This window comes from Paralichthys olivaceus, chromosome 1, assembly GCF_024713975.1.
Source record: "Paralichthys olivaceus isolate ysfri-2021 chromosome 1, ASM2471397v2, whole genome shotgun sequence".
NCBI classification, from domain to species: domain Eukaryota; kingdom Metazoa; phylum Chordata; class Actinopteri; order Pleuronectiformes; family Paralichthyidae; genus Paralichthys; species Paralichthys olivaceus.
In genome coordinates this window covers 2,026,511-2,044,720 of record NC_091093.1, presented here as the reverse complement: position 1 = coordinate 2,044,720, position 18,210 = coordinate 2,026,511, and the positions used below count along the sequence as shown (strand labels likewise).

At 39.9% G+C, this 18,210-nt stretch overlaps 1 protein-coding gene across 4 annotated transcripts in view; it reads left to right on the top strand.

The window, feature by feature from the left end:
- ccdc102a (coiled-coil domain containing 102A) overlaps positions 1-17,910 on the top strand; it is a 47,365-nt gene extending 29,455 nt beyond the window's left edge. For all 4 annotated transcript variants that reach the window (XM_020080320.2, XM_069524869.1, XM_069524907.1 and 1 more), the window contains 5 exons: positions 1,674-1,790; positions 3,574-3,783; positions 9,846-10,016; positions 10,376-10,479; positions 15,054-17,910. In XM_020080320.2, coding sequence (XP_019935879.2) covers positions 1,674-1,790; positions 3,574-3,783; positions 9,846-10,016; positions 10,376-10,479; positions 15,054-15,183 — 732 coding nt within the window. In that variant the 3' untranslated portion in view covers positions 15,184-17,910. The remainder of the gene's footprint in view (positions 1-1,673; positions 1,791-3,573; positions 3,784-9,845; positions 10,017-10,375; positions 10,480-15,053) is intronic.
- The last annotated feature ends 300 nt before the right edge of the window (positions 17,911-18,210 follow it).

Below are 18,210 nucleotides of genomic sequence, written 5' to 3'. Positions count from 1 at the left end.
GATTATTTTACAATCATTTGAACAGCAAAGTTAAACAGAATATCAACATAATAACGATGTTTGATTTATTATTTATTCAAAATTGCTCCGAACTATAGAATATACAATCCACTAGTAAAAAAACAGATTTTATTGTCTTAGAATCTTTGATTCTGTGTAGATTGAGCATACATGTCTTTGTGCCTAATACAAAACAAACATATCTTCTTATTAACAAATATGAACCAAACTTAAAACTTTAGTTGTATCTGGCAGTAAGAAGTGAGGGATGAAAAAGCGTCCATCTTATCTTAGGCTGATGTCAGATCTTTCAGTCAAAAGTCAAGTAAATTTATATTTTAGACTTCCCAAAAGAAAGATGATACAAATTGTCACAGTCATCCTAGAATCCAGACCAATCTTATGAATCAGGTCAGCTTACAGCATTTCCGTGGCTTGTTATCCCAAAATGGATGAGGGACCCATCTGCTGGATTTGTATTTATGTGGATCAAGGCTTAAATTAATTGACTGAAATAAATAGATTTTTTTGCCACTCCTAATTTTTGGGTGAGGCTTCTACACAGATGGTTTGCTATCTTCCAGACTTGCGAGTGGGGAGTGGCTAGTGACGCCATATACATCAGTCATAAGACTGTGTACAACCCGCCACTGACAAGAAGCTGTTCAGACAAGACAGGAATTAAAGGATTGCCAGGAGTGAAAGCTTTACAGTAACATAAGTAGCAGACCAGAGTTAGGTTGGAATTGGATACAGACAAGTAGGAAAAACAAAACCCAGTAAGATGGTACCTCAGTGTGTTCATAACAGTAATATATATTTGCACAAACATTATAAGGTGGGATAGTATAGTACAATCTGCAATATTGTAGTAAAATATGGTTTTGACAATGCCCACTTTCTTTTACTGTTACTGTCTAGAACCAAGGGAGAATTCATAGACTGTAGGGTCGCTCATGGACTAAGGCCATAAATGCGGTTAATGTTATGACAGAGGTAATCCACTTGAGGGCAGTCCAGTCATGCAGAGAGGAGAGAGGTAAGGTGGTGGTACAACAAACAAAAAATGAAAGATTCAGTCTGATAAAACCAACAGAGGCAAAGAAAGGAATGGAGTGGGTCAGAAGATATGAGAGATGTGTGGACCGTGATGACGGGTGTTTTGAAGATAAGCAGCATAGAGGAGATAAAGATGAAAGCAGGATAGGGTGAAATGCTAAAGGTGCAGAGGAGGCAGATGCGGGGATGCAGTGCTAACAAGGAGGGATGAAAGATGATGGGAGAGGAGATTGGGTCAAACTTATCTACCCTCTGGTCCCAGATATTCAAGATCACAGCAGACATTTTGTTCTTGAAGTGACCAGACGTCTCTTCTTTCTGATCAAATCACAAAAACTGTCAAGCAATTACAAAGTTGTGTTCCCTGTCATGCATAACATTTTACTAAGATTATAATATGTCAGAGATTGTATTGACTGTAGAGTTGAATTAGAGACCACCCTGTGATGTAATCACACCTGCCTCCATGCCGACTAGTCATTGCTGCTTTGTCACATGAGTTCTCAGGAAGTAGTAGTAGTATTACTCATGGCCTGTTCTTTGAATTAAGTCTTTATTTTGATCCCAGCAACACATCAGTATTTGTCTTTCCTCCTCTTCTTAACACCATCTAGTTGAATCTGCTGAAGGAAATCCACCAGGATGAACTTGGCCGTATATCTGAAGACCTGGAGGACGAGCTGGGAGCTCGGACCAGTATGGACAGGAAACTAGCTGAACTACGAGCTGAGGTAAGGAAACAGGAGAGCAGAGAACAAGGTGAAGATGGTTAACAGTGGCAACATAAGAAAGAACAGGTGAGTGGTGGGCAGGTACAGGCAAAATATCAGCCCCTCACAAATGAAAGCAGACCCGTTTTCTTACATTAGCATCGCCATCTTTAACTTAATTCAGTGCCATTTGTTACCATTAATTTGTCAAATCACTTGACTTAATTTCAACCATCTGGTTTATTTACCCTCATTTGAAGAAACTACATTGCAATCTCCTGCTTCACATTAAATAGAGATTTCAATTCTCACTCTTACTAGCTTGCCTAAGTTGTCATCTAATGGTTATTATATGATCCATTCTTACCGCAGCTGGGTATACAAGTAAAATAGACAGTGTTTAATGACAGCTAGTTTTTAGGGGTGGCCCCTTAACTGTGTATTATATTACATATCACCTGGATGTCAGTTCTAAAACTGTATGTTGTTCCTATTGATCTTTATCATAAGTAAATAATAAACAAATACACTTTCTATTGGGAAGGTGGAACATGATACAGCCTCTCGCATTGTGGAGGTGATACAACATGTGTGGATGAGAGTTTCCCTCTGTCCCCTTACAACAACTGCAAATATAGATTTACAGAGAAAGGAGTCAAGTGAGCATTGCTATAGTGTTATTTCCTCTGGGTGTTTCATAGTGGTCTGGCCTCCTCTGTTTTGATATTAAAATGCATTTCTTGTGAAACACCCAGAGGAAATTAACACAGGAATTGTTTTGTTAGTATCCCCGGGAGCTTCACAGATAACAACAAATGAATGGAGCAGGACAGCAATGAACTGAGCTGCTGCTGTGACAGTACAAGGGCATTGCAACTGTAAATATATACAGATAAATATGCTCTTAGTCTTTTACATGATAACTCATGTAGATCTGTGGACATTGGATGTCATCCATGAACATTCCACTATTGCCCATAGCAAAGACAAGTAGTTTTCATGGTCAGTAGTTGGAGGAAAACACCTGCATTAGAATTGTTTTTGGTGATCAGACGACAGTCGGGTAGAACATTCAGGTGTAAATCAGTAAGTCACATTGAGGACAGATAGTGATGCGATCGGCCAACCACCTCTGAAGGTGGTCAGTGAAACATCATGACCCTGTTGAACACAAGTTTCAATTAGATTGTGTTGTCAGTCCACATCTATCAGTAAGCTATTAGCTATCAGTCAGTAAACACAGGAGGCAGTCTTCCCCTCAGTCAGGGCACCTGTGTAAAGATGAGACCAATTAAAAAGCAAAAAAACACAACACTACATCACGGATGGCTACCATCTTCCTCTATTCTTCTTCTTTCCTCTGCTTGTTGTTTTGTATACCTGTGCAAATTAGAGGAGGTTCTGACATGAACATGGATCTCAGTCTGATCTAAAAAGTATCTCAGTTTGGACAGTCTGCACTCATATTAACACCAGGGGTAAACTTGATACAATCAGGGTCTGAAATCAGGGACAGTTCAATGGCAGGTTTGAATGTTGGATGTTGGGCTTACTCACAATCACATTAGACTTAGGGCCTGATCTACTAAGATCCCAAATAAAGAGTTCCAAATTGCATGTGCATTATAAAAGATTGCACGTTTTGTTGCACGTGATCTAAATGAACAGCTTGTGTTATTCTGCACACAATCCTCAGTTTTTTCCACTGGAGATGATGTTTGAGGTTATACAGCCCCCCGGTAACTTTTAGTCTACCACCAGAAAACATTTCATCATGTCGGCCTCTTCCTCTCATTGTCTTTAGATGGAGAGGCTGCAGGTGGAGAACGCTGCAGAGTGGGGGCGCAGGGAGTGTTTGGAAACTGAGAAACTGGCCTTGGAGAGGGACAACAAGAAGCTGCGGGCTCAAGCTGAAGACCTGGAGGAACAACTGGCCAAGAAACGCCGGCAGGCTGCCTCTGCACTCGACACTGACCTGAAGGCCATCCAGAGTGAGCTGTTCGAAAGAAACAAGGTGGGCAGGACTTCTTTTACACTTTCTTTTTCAATTCAATTGTATTTGTATAGCACCAAATCATATTATATACATTATCTCAAGGCACTTTACATAGAAGGTCAAGACCTTAAAATCGTATTAATATAGAGAAACCCAACAGTTCCCACAATGAGCAGCACTTTGGAGACTGTGGAGGAAAAACTCCCTCATTAACAGAGAGAAACCTCTAGAACCAGACTCAATGTGGACGATCATCTGCATCGACCGGTTGGGGGGAGCAAAGAAAAAGGGGAGGAGAGGAGAGATGGGTGGAAAAGAGGGGAGAAAAGAGAGAGAGATAGTGGGGAGGAGAGCGAGAGAGAGAGGCGAGAGAGACCGGGAACACTTGAGCACCATCAGGTATCAGATCTGACTAGTTCAAATGTAAACAGTAACAGTGTAAAGACTATTCATTATTATTGATAACAGTAACAATTCATATAATAATTAATTACTGAAGTATTGTTGTTAATAATAGTAATAATAGTAGTATATGTCGTCCTGCAGTTCCGTGATCAGGGATATCTGAAATGAGAGAGAGAGAGAGAGACTATGGGAGAAAAAAGAAACATAGTTATTGACATGTATTAAAATAAATTAATGAGTGTGGGGGGGCAGAGAGAGGTGGGGAAGTGCTCAGTTCCCTGTGCTTTCACTATGCTGAGAAACCTTTTCCAGCAGCTGCTCTCTTGTCTTGTTTCCTTCAATTCAGTTTTACCAACTATGAAGCTGTTAATAGAAAATCCCATTGTATTACAACTTTGGTCTTATTCTATTGTACGTCATGTCTATAATAACAAGTAAGCAGGGTTTTTAAACACAACTGGGTTATTCTTTATATTCCATGCAGCAACAAAAGAGAGATGAACTTCAGATTGTACAATCATTTTATTACCACACTGGTACATACATGCTGATGAAATCTCTTTTGCGCACCGACCGTGTGTTTGAGAAAATACAGAGACAGATTGATTGTATTATGAAAGCAGTGTTGAATAGTATTGATCCGAACAGAGAATGAGAAACAAGACAAGCGATTAAGACACTGGATGCACACTTGGTTGATTGATAGTAGAATCATCTTCAGCCACAGGCACAGATTTGGGCATCACTGCCTCTGCACAGATTGATGCTCGCTGTCACACTGCGATACACAGTCAGTGTAAATCAGTGAGAAACCAGCATCCACTTTCCTCACTATAGCTCTTTCTGTGTATCTGTCTATCTGCACATCTCACTTACAATAACAGTAGGACCATTTGTTTTTGTTGTTTATTTTTCTTTTATTGTCCATTTGTTGTCCACTCTTGGTTGAATAATTTCACCCAGAAGTTTCCCATTGGATACTGTGTTTATGGCAGAGGTTATTATCATGTTTTAAACACAGATCATGCAAATGAGACAATGGGTGCAGCAAATGAAATTTGAGTGAAGTCTGATGTCTGGACAGAACTGGTATTATGGTCCCCATGAGGTTTGCCAGAAGGCGAAGCTCTCGATTTACTGCCTTGTTGACACCCTTCATCATGATTCCTGGATATGAATCATATAAAAGCAACACAGGTTTTGAAAATATATATATATCTTAGTATATGTCTTGTTATGACACCTGTAGTCACCAGGTGGGGTTGTTTATCCAATATGCTGTGTGTGTGTGTGTGTGTGTGTGTGTGTGTGTGTGTGTGTGTGTGTGTGTGTGTGTGTGTGTGTGTGTGTGTGTGTGTGTGTGTGTGTGTGTGTGTGTGTGTGTGTGTGTGATGATCTATTGCTTCTTTAAATGGGCCTATTACCCCAGAGTGGGTGGCACAGTCTTGCACGTACAATGTGTGTAAGTGTTTGTCAATGTAAATGGCCCCATTACCACCTGCCCCATGGGGTTATTTATGAAGCACTCAGGTTTATTTAATGCTACAATTAGCACCACACAGACACACACTAGAATGAATCAAAGTGAGAAGGGCAGCGATTACTCTATACATTATGTTTGAGTAGAAAAGCGCTCTGAGTTTATGATGTCATTTTATTCCTATAGTTTTCTTCAGACTTAAAGGTCCAGTGTGTAAGATTTAGGTGAAAGGGATCTATTGGCAGAAATTTAATGTAGAATAATCCTCATGATGTTTTCACTAGTTGGTTTCATCTAAATTGTATGAATTGTAGTTTTCTTTACCCCAGAAAAGGTCCTTTATATTTAAATACTTTATGTTTACATGGAGGGGACCCTCTCTACGGAGGCCGCCATGTTTTTTACATTAGTCCAGACTGAACAAACTAAACACCTTTTGAGTTTTTATAATTAAAGGCTACCACAGGTTCTTTTTCACTTTTGGAAGGGTGAGGTGAGGGGTGTTCAGCTGCAACATGAAACTTCAACACTAGATATCACAAAATTCTACACATTTTATACCATAAATATATCTGAGGAAAATATTGATATTCCAACAGTCTCATTTTCCCTCTGTCATCATGTCTTTGCATTTACTGCATTATGTTGCCTGCTTGCTGGAGATGAAAAAAATAACTTTCAATGTTTTCGATACATAATTAAAATACTTTGACCATTGAAAGTGCAGTAAGAGGAGAAGGCAGGACTATATCATGGCCAGATGAACTAGAATAATGTTAATTGCTTGTTTTTATTGATCTATCTTATTTCATATCTTTGAATTTATTGTAAAACACTTTGTGGTGCATCTTATGTACAAAAGGAGCTGTATAAATACATTTTATTATTAATATTATTATTGTTATTGTTATATAACACTCAGTAGAGCTCATACTACTATTTCAGTTCACTAGATCCAGATTGTTTTCAATCTGCACACACTCACACACACACTCACACTCACTCAAACATAGGTCCAAGGTTTACACAGACTCATTGTTCACAGATCATTCAGTAATCCCTCACGTTTAATAGAGTCAGGGACTCCCAGCTTCTCCCCCATATCGTCTTATCCTCCCTCCTCGCTCCTGTCTCTTCCTTCTCACTCTGCCCTCTTCATTATTGTTTTCAAGTGATGAAACTGCAGGGAATACAGAGGTTTCTGCTCTACATGTCTGCTGCGGGGCGTACAGTAGAAAGCTGCTCTATTTATTGCACCTTTTGTCTGACAGATTACACACCAGACACAACCGCCAGGACTTTGATCCAAAAGAAAGATGTGGCAGGCTGACAGGCATGTAGACAGACAAACATACAGGCAGACAGACAAACTATCTGACTAGCAGGTAAAATCCGGAGAATTGGCTTCAGGCAGTCTGCCTTTCACACATGTACAACTCAGCGGGACATCTTTGCTGGTGTCTTCTACAGGTGTGTGTCACCGCTTTCACCTGGAGATATGGTTTATTTTTCATTTTTGCATCTTTTGCATGTTATAACACTGCAATAGAGGGTGCTTTATAACATTTTCATTGATTTCTAAGATATATAGATTTGCTGCATGTTTAGTGATCCAAAGAAAAATCCAGATCTAGTTCATTTAAATGTGGTTTCATAAGGGGACTGTTCGGCCTTGGTGGAGGTATGTGCCATTTTAGTTTCAATTTTATTTTCCATGTTTTCATATGATTAATGACAAAATACATGAAAAACCACAATTACTGTTAAAAATATGTTCAAACCAAACTAACAGGCCTTGTGTAACCAAAACTTACCAGTGGAATATGAATTGTGTCCCCATTTTAGCCTGTGTTAAATTAGTATTTCATGAAATCATCATTTGCTTTTTTATTTCGCAAATTATGTCAAGTATTCAGTTATCAAATTGATATTCATAGAGTATCCATGCAAAAGAGTTTTTTCCTAAAAAGGTGGTTGATATCCCAGATATGAGTAACAGTCCCAAATGTGTATTAATTCATAGATGAAAATATGTCCAACAAATCCACTACTTCCTCCCGATAGACTTAAGCAGGCTCTCAGTAGAGCCCGCTGTTTCAGGAAAATGTTAGGTTAGGTTACTTTATATGTACTTTATATGGAAGATTTGTTTTGCAGCCAAAAAAAAGAGGAGGCATCCATCCAAACACAGTTCAAAATGACAAACACACTGACAGAAAAGAAGAACACAAAAGGCCATGACAAAAAGTGCTAAAGTGCTTCGCTATCAATAGAAAATTGTATAATGCCAATTGTGCTAATATAGCTATAACCCGTTCAAGTGAACAATTGCAGATGGAACAAAACTATTTCTGTGCGTTTAGTTTTACCCCTCGGGACTGCAAACCTTCAACCAGAGGGTAGAAGCTGAAATTCCCCATGCAGAGGATTTGAGTCATCATTCGTAATGGAGCTGGCTATTCTCTGGAACTGTTTGGTCTACAGGGACTCTAGGCTCATCTGAGGCGCACCAATCAGCCGACTGGACTATTTCACAATCTGACTCGAGCATGACAGCCCTCTTTGCCTTTTTTTAAAAGTCAGTAGCACCAATGGGCTTGAATTTAAGAGATAGACAGGGTAGGTAAGTCCGAAAATATTGAGGAACACACAAACGCATTGTTAGTTTTTCTTTTGTCACAGACACTAAGACAAACACAGAATAACACCAGACTTTTCCTCTACGTTTTTCTGCCTCTACTACTAAACCGTCATAACCAACATCAAATTTCAGATGGTCTGGAGATCTGATTTTCTTCCTGGATTCCATGTCTCCTTCTCATATGAAGGCTGCATTCTTGTCAATTTCTTTGACCTGCATGGGTTTGGCCTTTTATTGTTCCTGTAGATATGCCGCTATTGGTGTATAAATTCTGAAGAGCTTCTTGGAAGCTACTCTGTCTGGGGAGCCATTAAGTGTGAGGCAGCTGAGAGGCCGGCTGAATCTTTGCCATCAAAGTACTGTACATGAAAGTGCAGTGAGTGACAATGGTGCATTATTGATAATTCCATTAGCTCCAAGTGCAGCCTTTCCAGAGTTATTCCAAGGCAAACGTGTGGGAAAGGGCTTTTTGTTGTTTCAGACATGACCAGCAACACAATTACCTGAAATTACAGATGTGCATAAAACCTTTTTAAAATAGTTTGGAACACAACCAAATGTTTCAATTAAGACATTAACATCTAGAGACCATGAGTCCCTTTTTAGTGCTTTTTTACTTTTAGTGCTTCCTTCCTTATTTACAGCCTTTTCGTTTCCTCTGGATACATGAAGCATTTCTCACAGCTTTTCATCCAGAGTGAGCCATTACAAAACAAACACACACACACACATATATATATATGAACAATGTGTTAATCTGCCAATGGGGCGTCTAGAAAAAATGCCTCTCACATAGCCTGGAACAATGATTGGCCTTCCTTCCATCCTTCCATCCATCCATCCATCCATCGTAAAGTACATTGTACATTGTTTTGAACGGTACTGTAGAAACAAAGTTTATTCATATAATTTATTAATATTATTATTGTTGTTATTTTAAAGATGACTCATGCAATGGCATGCAATCACTTTATCTGAGTATATCAGAGAGGAAATAAGCCCAGGTCAATCCCCAGATTTCACTTTCACAAAGGTGTGTCTGTCAACTGATACCAACAGGCAACAACAAATGTCAATGAGAAATTGACAAATTGTATGTCACTCATAATTGTTAGTGTAGCTAAATCTAAGTAACTTGAGTCTTTTGAATGTAGTGATTTTTCTGGGGGGGAAAGACAAAAACAGAATGAATCTGTGACTTTATGTAGTCAACATCCTAAAGATTCTGATTTGACCTGTAAAACATGGTCTTTGTGGCTTAATAAAAAATGTAGTTTCAGCCTTATCCTTATCATTGTCAGTCTCAGTCAGGCTCTATTAGACATATTACAGTTTGTATCATTTGACATGTATTTGTATTCTGTGGAAAAGTTCCATGTGTGGGGAGATGATGCAAATGAAAATATTATTGCTGAAACTCAAGGTTTCTTTTTTTAAATTTGTATAACTGATGGACGAACTGATTAATCAGCTGATTCAGCAGTAATGAGATGTGAATATGGAGGCTTATCTAAGCCTGCGTCTGTCCTCTCTGTCCGTCTGCTTTGTCCTTAGGAGCTGAACGACCTTCGCCACATTCACGCTAAGCTGAAGAAGCAGTTCCAAGAGAAGACGGCGGAGCTCGTCCATGCCAACCGGAGAGTGGAGAGTCATGAGACTGAAGTCAAAAAGCTACGGCTGAGGGTGGAGGAGCTTAAGAAAGAGTTAGGACAAGCTGAGGATGAGGTAGGAGCATGTGTTTGTTCAAAATGCAAAACGGTCAGACATTCAGGCTGTTGGTCTGTCTTTGTGCTCTCTGTGTTTGACTGCTCCACTAATGCAAAACCTTGCTTCTCATTAAACCAACTGTTATGTAACATCATTTTACTCCCATGGAAGTTACATACATAATAGAAAACACCCACAATTGTTTGATTGTCTTGTAGAACTGAATATATCTAATAATATCTATTATCTGTGTGTGTGTGTGTGTGTGTGTGTGTGTGTGTGTGTGTGTGTGTGTGTGTGTGTGCGTGTGTGCGTGTGTGTGTGTGTGTGTGTGTGTGTGTGTGTGTGTGTGTGTGTGTGTGTGTGTTTGTGTGCAGTTGGATGAGTCTCATAACCAGACCAGGAAGCTGCAGAGGTCTCTGGATGAGCAGGTGGAGCAGACTGAGAACCTGCAGGTACAATTGGAACACTTACAGTCAAGGTAAGACACACACACACATTTTAAGTTTCCTCACTGAATATCAGAACATTGGAATAAAAACTCAGATAAATAATAACTAAGACTCACAAATTCAATGGGCTGTTTATATGAAATCTGTGCCAAAATATCTGAGTGCAAGCACACAGTTTGAGCAGAGGCAGATTTAAGTGCAAACAGGGGCTATTTGGGCTTTGATGAAAAGTAATACACAATCTGAACATAAATTCAACAAGTCATGCACTCAAACTGAAAGACCACGCTCTTGAATAAAGATGGGAAAAAAGCTTCATATGTTCAAGGGTCAAGACTTGGCCTTAGGGTTAGGGTTTAGAATAAGGTTTAGGGTTAGGCATTTAGTTGTGATAGTTAAGGTTAGGGAATGCATTATGTCAATGTCCTCACAACTATAGAGAGACGTGTGTGTGTGATGTGATGTGAAGCTGACAGCCTGCTTGTAGTAGACAGGCTTGCTGTGAGCCTCAGTACTTACTTGTCCTACTATTTAGGGATTAGCTTCTTCTGCTCTGTATGTGTATCACTTGTCACTCACTTTAGCTCTTACACTCTATCTGCTTTGCACAGTCCTCAGCTCGTTGCTCTCTGCCCCTCCCTTTGCTTTCTCTCCATTCTCTCCACGTCGCTGCTCCCGACAGCCAATTGCTGAGCACCCATTTGCAGGTCAGCATAGTAACAGGGAGCACTGTTGTTGCTTGGCTGTGTGGAGGAGTGACAGGCGTGTCGGCATAGTAACAGCTTCAGAGACTGACTGAAATCTGTGTGTTTTCCTGTAAAGGTTGTAGCTTAAGCTTTCGATTCTCTGAAACAGCTTGTGTGTGTGTGCACGTGTGTATGTGCATGTGTGTGTGTGTGAGGATTAGGTAGATAGAATAAGGTTTAGTTTAGAGGTAGTAGTAATCATTTAATTGTGGTGGTTAAGGCTATGAGTGTCCTAACAAAGATATAAGAAGATATAAGATATAAAAAAAGGTATTACTCATTATTCATGTTGTGGGAATTAGGGGGAACGTGTCTTACCAATGGGAACACAAAGTGTGTCCCCATAATGCAAATCATTGGATTTTAAGGTAAAGACGTGTGGACTTTGACTAAGGTTAGGGTTTGTGAATTCCTCAGCCTAAAGGAACTGTGATGCTGAATTGTTGAAGTAGTGAAAGTAGATGTTCCAACATTTGCATATCTTCTTGTATGTCCTCTGATACACTACAGCAGTGGTCAGCAACTGTGTCAAACCTCGGGTCCAAATCCTGTTTCCCTGAAACAGACATTCTCTGGTTGAACGTTGCGGTTCCCGATCTCAAGCACGGCAGCAACATTTATAGAAACTCTTTCTCTTTTGCAAGTTCTCTTTAAAGTGAAAGCAAACTTTTCGTTTTGTTGTAGCAATACAGCAGCTGCTTGTGTTTCCATCTGTGGTGTAGGAAACATGATCTGGTGCATCGTGGTTGCACTGTTGATAAAGCCATTCATTCTCGTCATTGCTCATTGAAAAAGTGACCACAACACAATTGGATGGCAGCTTCTCTGTCTCTCCATTCTCCCTCTGGACTCACTCTCTTCCTGCTCAGTTGGAAAGCTTTTAGGAAGTGAGCTTGTTTTGTGGGATGAATGTTATGATGGTTAATATACTTGTTGGCTCTGACCTTGACTGTTGATTTCTAAGGATAGAAAAGGTGAAAAGATCAAAAAGAGCAGTGTTTCGAGAAATACTGTGGTGGAGGAAAGTCAGAAACCCAAGTTGTTTATGTGGACATGGTTTGCAGAGTTGTCATGGTAATGGCTTAGTTTTGACTTGGAACTTGGTGTCGAGTGATAACATGTCAATCAATCATTCAATTAACCAATGGTAATGGTCGAATATCTGAGTAGACATATTGTATATCGAGCAGTCTTGTTCATAGTCCATGACCAGCTGCCACCACAATGAGGACACACCCCCACAATCAGATGCCACCATAGTCCACAATCCATCGTCATGATCCACCACCCCTGTCCACGATCAGCTGCCACCACGATCAGGATCTGTCAATATGATCCTCCAATAAGATCACGATCAGCCAACATGTTCCACCTATGTGATCATAATCTCTGATTTGTGATCCACCATCATGATCCTCGATGTGCTGCAGCCCTGGATCTGAAAACGATAAGGCACAAGGACTCTGAGGAAGAAGTAAAGTCAGCAATATGTATTGATGAGTCACTAATGTGATAAAGAGGGAGAAGAGGAGGTGGTAAGTCACATATACTGACATGTAAATTATTGATGGGACAGTTTCAGTAACTGTCAATCTGCATCATCAGTTTAACAAGGACCCACATATACTGACGTGTTTCCATGGTTACCAGGAACGTACCATGATTTTCATCTACAGTACTTTGAGTCAATCATGAAAAGTTCAATCAGCAATTGTATTTATGATTCTGTGACAAAATGTTATGTTTGATACTGACAACATACAAACCACCAAATCTTAGAAATGAACTCCGGAGGATGTCCGCAGCATTGGGTCAGGACTTTCTCTGGAGTTTGCCTGTCGTTTATGATTAACGCAGCTGGAGATGGTCCACTCAGACACATTCACAACAGCACAGGAATTTTTGGAGCATCAAGGTGAGGGGTGGTGCAACAGACAAAGGCAGGGAGTAAGGTATTATTTCCGCTGAGGAGATCACATGTTTATGTTGTCACTTTTTTTCTTGTCACCAAAAGCTCTCTTAGTTAGGGGTCAGCAATCCAACAAGCACGCTCACTTCATGCAGCGAATGGCCAGGTGTGCCAAGATGGGAAAGTGTGCATCATCAATCATGATGAGATAGTTAATTTCTAGCAGACCCTGGACATGATCAACAAGTTGAAGAGGAAAAACTATTACGCAGGTTCAAACTATGTATAGTTATTGTCTTTGTTTTTTTCTCTATTGAAACTTTTTTTTAAGTAGATTTACCTCTTCAGTTCGTATTAAGTATTCAGGGAAAAATCACTGCTTCGGTCACAAACCAGCCTTCTTTCATAGTGTCACTGAACTGACTCATTCATTTGACAGTTAAACTGATTGTCACCCTGCATCGTGAAGTTTGGATTTGAGCCCCCACTGTCCAGACTCCAGTCATACCTACCTAACAGTGGTTTGCTGGTTTTATCCTTTATTGATGTGGTGTGATGATGTGATCACAGCGGAGGCAGCTTCATTCAACCAAAATGTGTAAATTCATGATCATAAGTTGTCCCTTGAATAAAGAGCAGTTCAGTCAGAATTCTACTGATGAAGCAACTAAAGCTTTTGTCTGAGGCCCTGAGGTTTTATCTCCACTTCTTCATGTTCTTTTTCTTTTTGTCATTTTATCCATTTGTTGAAATGACAAACTGCGTACTCATACTCTGTTGCATTAGGGAGTAGTCTTTCTGTGCCAGGCTCTTTCTCATTGTGTTTCCCTCCATCATGGGTAGGTTGAAGTCACATGAATCATGGTCAGCTCAAAACCTCTCTTACACAGTGACACAGTGAAGTATGGAAATATGGAACACCTTGGCTTATTTAGAGTGTGTTCAACAATAAGGGGTCTGGTGAGACACATGTAAGAGGATTTTAGCTCAGTCTACTTTACCTAGAACTGAAGCTTCAAACCCTCAAATTTTCATAATAGAGAGATAGCTTCCTGCCTTGAAAAAAAAAAAAATGTTGTAAATCAATTGGAAAAAAAATATATATATAATTTAAATAATCAATGGTGCAGATCACACCCCTATTCATCTCTCCACAGCACAAATAAACCTGATAAAACTGATATCATTGAGGACAAAAGCTATTAAGTTGATCACACAGGTTGACTGTGACTGTTTTCAGCCACGCTTGTGCTCTTTAGTTTGATTGGTCCAGCTGAACATTTTCAGCTAATGTTGGACGGAGGCCATGAAATGTATAACGCTTTCATGGTTCCAGTTATTCAAGTTATGAGCTAGCACAGTGGCCCCATAATTCTTTAAGGAAAAAATGTGAAACAACCAGGGCTCTTCCTAGAGCTGGCTGCTTGGCCAGAATGAGCCATCTGGTGAGGAGGGCCTTTGTAAGGGAGGGGACCAAGAACCCGATGGTCACTGGCTGAGCTCCAAAGATCCTGTGTGGAGATGGGAGAAACGTCCAGAAGGACAAGCATTACTGCAGCACTCCACTGACCTGGGCTTTACGACAGAGGGACCATCAGGCTCGTGGTCACCTCCTTTACAAAATCCAGGAATACTTGTGTCAAAGTGATATTTCAGTTTTTTTCTTATAACTGAATTTAAGATAGCTTCCATTCTCAGGAGACATTGTGATGCAGCACTGTCTGTCCAAGTTTAATGGGGGGATTTGAAGCTCATACCAACTTTGCAATGCAATGTTTTCTTGCATGTTCAGTGCAATAGTTTGTCTGAAACCATCAAACTGTAAATATTATACAGTACTTGTTCGTTGAAGAAATTGCGTCATGTACTCTGACAGTACACCTTAAATTTCTGCTGTTAGATGAGTTATTTACAAGTCTAAACACCCCCCCACCCCTCTGCTCCCTAGACTGCGGCGGCAGCAGCAAAGTCCTGGCTTGTTTGGGAAGATCCGAACGGCTCGGTTCACTCCTGAAAACCCTGACAGTCCCAGCAGCGATATGGATGAGGAGGAGGAGGAACAGCTCCAGATCCCATGACACAGACACACACCACTCAACACACACACACACACACACACACACACACACACACACACACACACACACACACACACACACACACATACTGTGATACATCATATACTGTAACAAAGATAAATATTGTTACTCTGGATGAAAAACTTTTTATACTCAAAAATTGCAAATTGTATTACAAATGGAAGGAGCTCAGCCTGTGAGTGTTTAAAGGACCAATCCGAAAGTTTTAAACATTGCACTCAGTGTCTAATCAAATGAGCAGTATCAAGTGATTTCATCAACTGGCCATGATAATGATCACAAATCTATGAGTTATTAAAGACCAAACAAGAAAGCAATGAAGCATTAAACATGAATAGGTTTCCACACAGCAGCAGTAAAACATACCTTACCCTTACATAGACTAATAACATACTAAGACTCACACATGCTGGGACATGTATGGGGTCATTATTTTGGTATAGCTTTTTACAGCTATGAGAGTGGAATATTGTGTAACTGTATCTCAATCAATTTATGTGTAATCAGATTTCTTTCCACATTTACAAATGTGATTGCGCTCTTGTTTTCTGAATACACACATTTCAAGATTCCATTCAATGGACACTAGAGATTCCCTTACACATTTACATATCTGATTACACATGTTTTATGAATGTGTACAGGATTCTGCAGAACGTGTATTCAGAGTAGGCTACATGTGTCTATTCATTGATGTAGAAATGTGAACAAAAACCAAAATATAAATAAATAACATGGATTGAGATAAAGTAACACTACACTCCACTCAAATGGCTGTAAATAGCTTTACTGCAAAAATGTCCCATATTCATTATTAGACAAACACCAGGGTAAAACCCACCAGGGGTGCGACAGAGATTACGAGGACGTCTGAACAGTTACATTCAATAAGAGGATCTTTTTTTAAGTGACTTGCTGACAAACATCCAACAAATCGCACACATCAGTGTTAACAGTCATTCTTACTTCATATATCACAAACATTACTGCTGTCTAACCTGAACTGTCCTCCTGTGTCCAAACAGACCCCACATATCCATCAGCGATATAAAACTTTTAACACAGCTCCTAATGTTTTAGGAGAAGATTCAAAGTCTTTTTGTGATGTATTTTAAGTTCACAGCCGAGCACACTACACAACAATTAGCCTCATTTTAGCTGTGACATGGAAGGAATTACGACCTCAGGATGTGTGGAGCAGGAGCTTCCTGTTAGGTTTTTTTTATTTGTCAGTCACCTATCAGACTCCACTCAAACAAAGTCAGGTTTGAATTTTCAGTTTCAGCCTGTGAAGTGTGATCCAGTACTGTTGAAATAGAAGTTTCCTTTTTTGCATAACGATCATGTCAGAACCTACATGTCTGGGCCGTGTGTGGTCAATGTGACACATTGAGGACGTAAAAAACTATCAACAACTACTTTCAATAGAAAGGGGCTCAGTCCTGAGCAGTGGCTCAATGCTGCAAGATGGTGTAACGAGTCTATTCATGCATTATTGTGTCATATTTGCATTTTGTCTGTTTCAGTTGTCAGACAACAGAACAAGTATGAAAGTGTGACTAAGACATGGCCCCTTAAGACGACATGTTGGGCAGCAGTCACTTCTACACAGTTCCAAGCTGCTGCTCCACTCTGATAAAATTTGGATTTAATGTCCACAACAACTCATCCGACGAAAATCACAGACGGATAAATTAAGGACCACAGCTCCATCTGTATTTACTTACAAAATAAAGAGAAATTAGAAGCTCATTCACGTCTATGTCAGCTGCCATGTGGTCCGTAGAAAGAGATGCATAGAGAAGGTAGGGCTGTCCTCAAGCTTGTGGGTCAGTACTGATGACCTTGTCCGGTCACTACATTTTTAGTGTTGTGCTTTGAAAAAAAGTCACTTGAGGAGTTCGAAAAGTTGGTAAATCTTGTGACAAAGGTGCTAAGTTGGCAGAAGTGCCTGTAAACTCCTGATAATGTAATATAAACTGTTATGCACCTATTCATTTTGAAAGAGCAGGGAAACTCCAACTAGCCAAACCAATTGTGTCACTTCAACGCCGAGGGAGTCAGTCACAGATGTTCGCCTTTTCCAAGACTGGCCTCACTGTTGTGTTCCACATCCTGATCTACACTTTACACACCAGTATTCCAGACAGCAAAGACTAGTTATACATCCAAAGTTCAGTGGTTCTGTTCTGAATTGGAATGTGCAGGGATGATGCTTTATGCACTGTTTATGCTGATATTTAGTATTTTACAAAATATTTAAATTTTCCTGTAAAAGAAAAACCTGAAATCCCAAATATTTGTGTCCATTAAATCCCTCAGGATCAGTCTGGGTGTAAAAGCCTTCCGGGCAGCATTTAGAGCATTATGGGATAATGAAAACTCTCACTAAAGCCCAGGCTCTCTCACAACGAGCCACGTATTCAACAGTAGGAGGAGTTTTGGATTCGCTGGCTGCTGGACTGAGGTGGTAATGATGCTGGGGTAAATCTCCTGTCTGTGAGAGAGCTCCAGTGAATGGATGCAGTTGTAAAATCAACAGAACATTCATGAATCCTCCACCACCATCTCTGACGCTGGAGAGAGACTAAGATGTTTTTTAGGATTCTGAACTATTTATGTTGTTATGGTTTAGTTTTTATAAATGATCTGTACCACAGTGGTTTTGTATTAGCTCTATAAATGTCAACTGTACATACAAAGAAATTGAGTCAAGTGTCTTTTATTTCTCCACTGTGTGTGTATTTGTATATCTTTTATTTGTAGAGCACTGTCTTCTCTCTGTAAACCAAGCATTGGCATGTTGGGCTCCATGTTCACAGACAGTCAAAGTCTTCCACTGAAAACAGCTGATAGGAGAGTTGAAAGATGCAAAATCGTGTGATTCAATGTTAGTATTTCCCCCCAAAAAATGGAAGTTATGTTTTTAAGATTCCATTTAAATAAATACAAGTAACACCTATATGGTAAAATAATAGGCAGAATGATTACAGTAATTACAGCGAG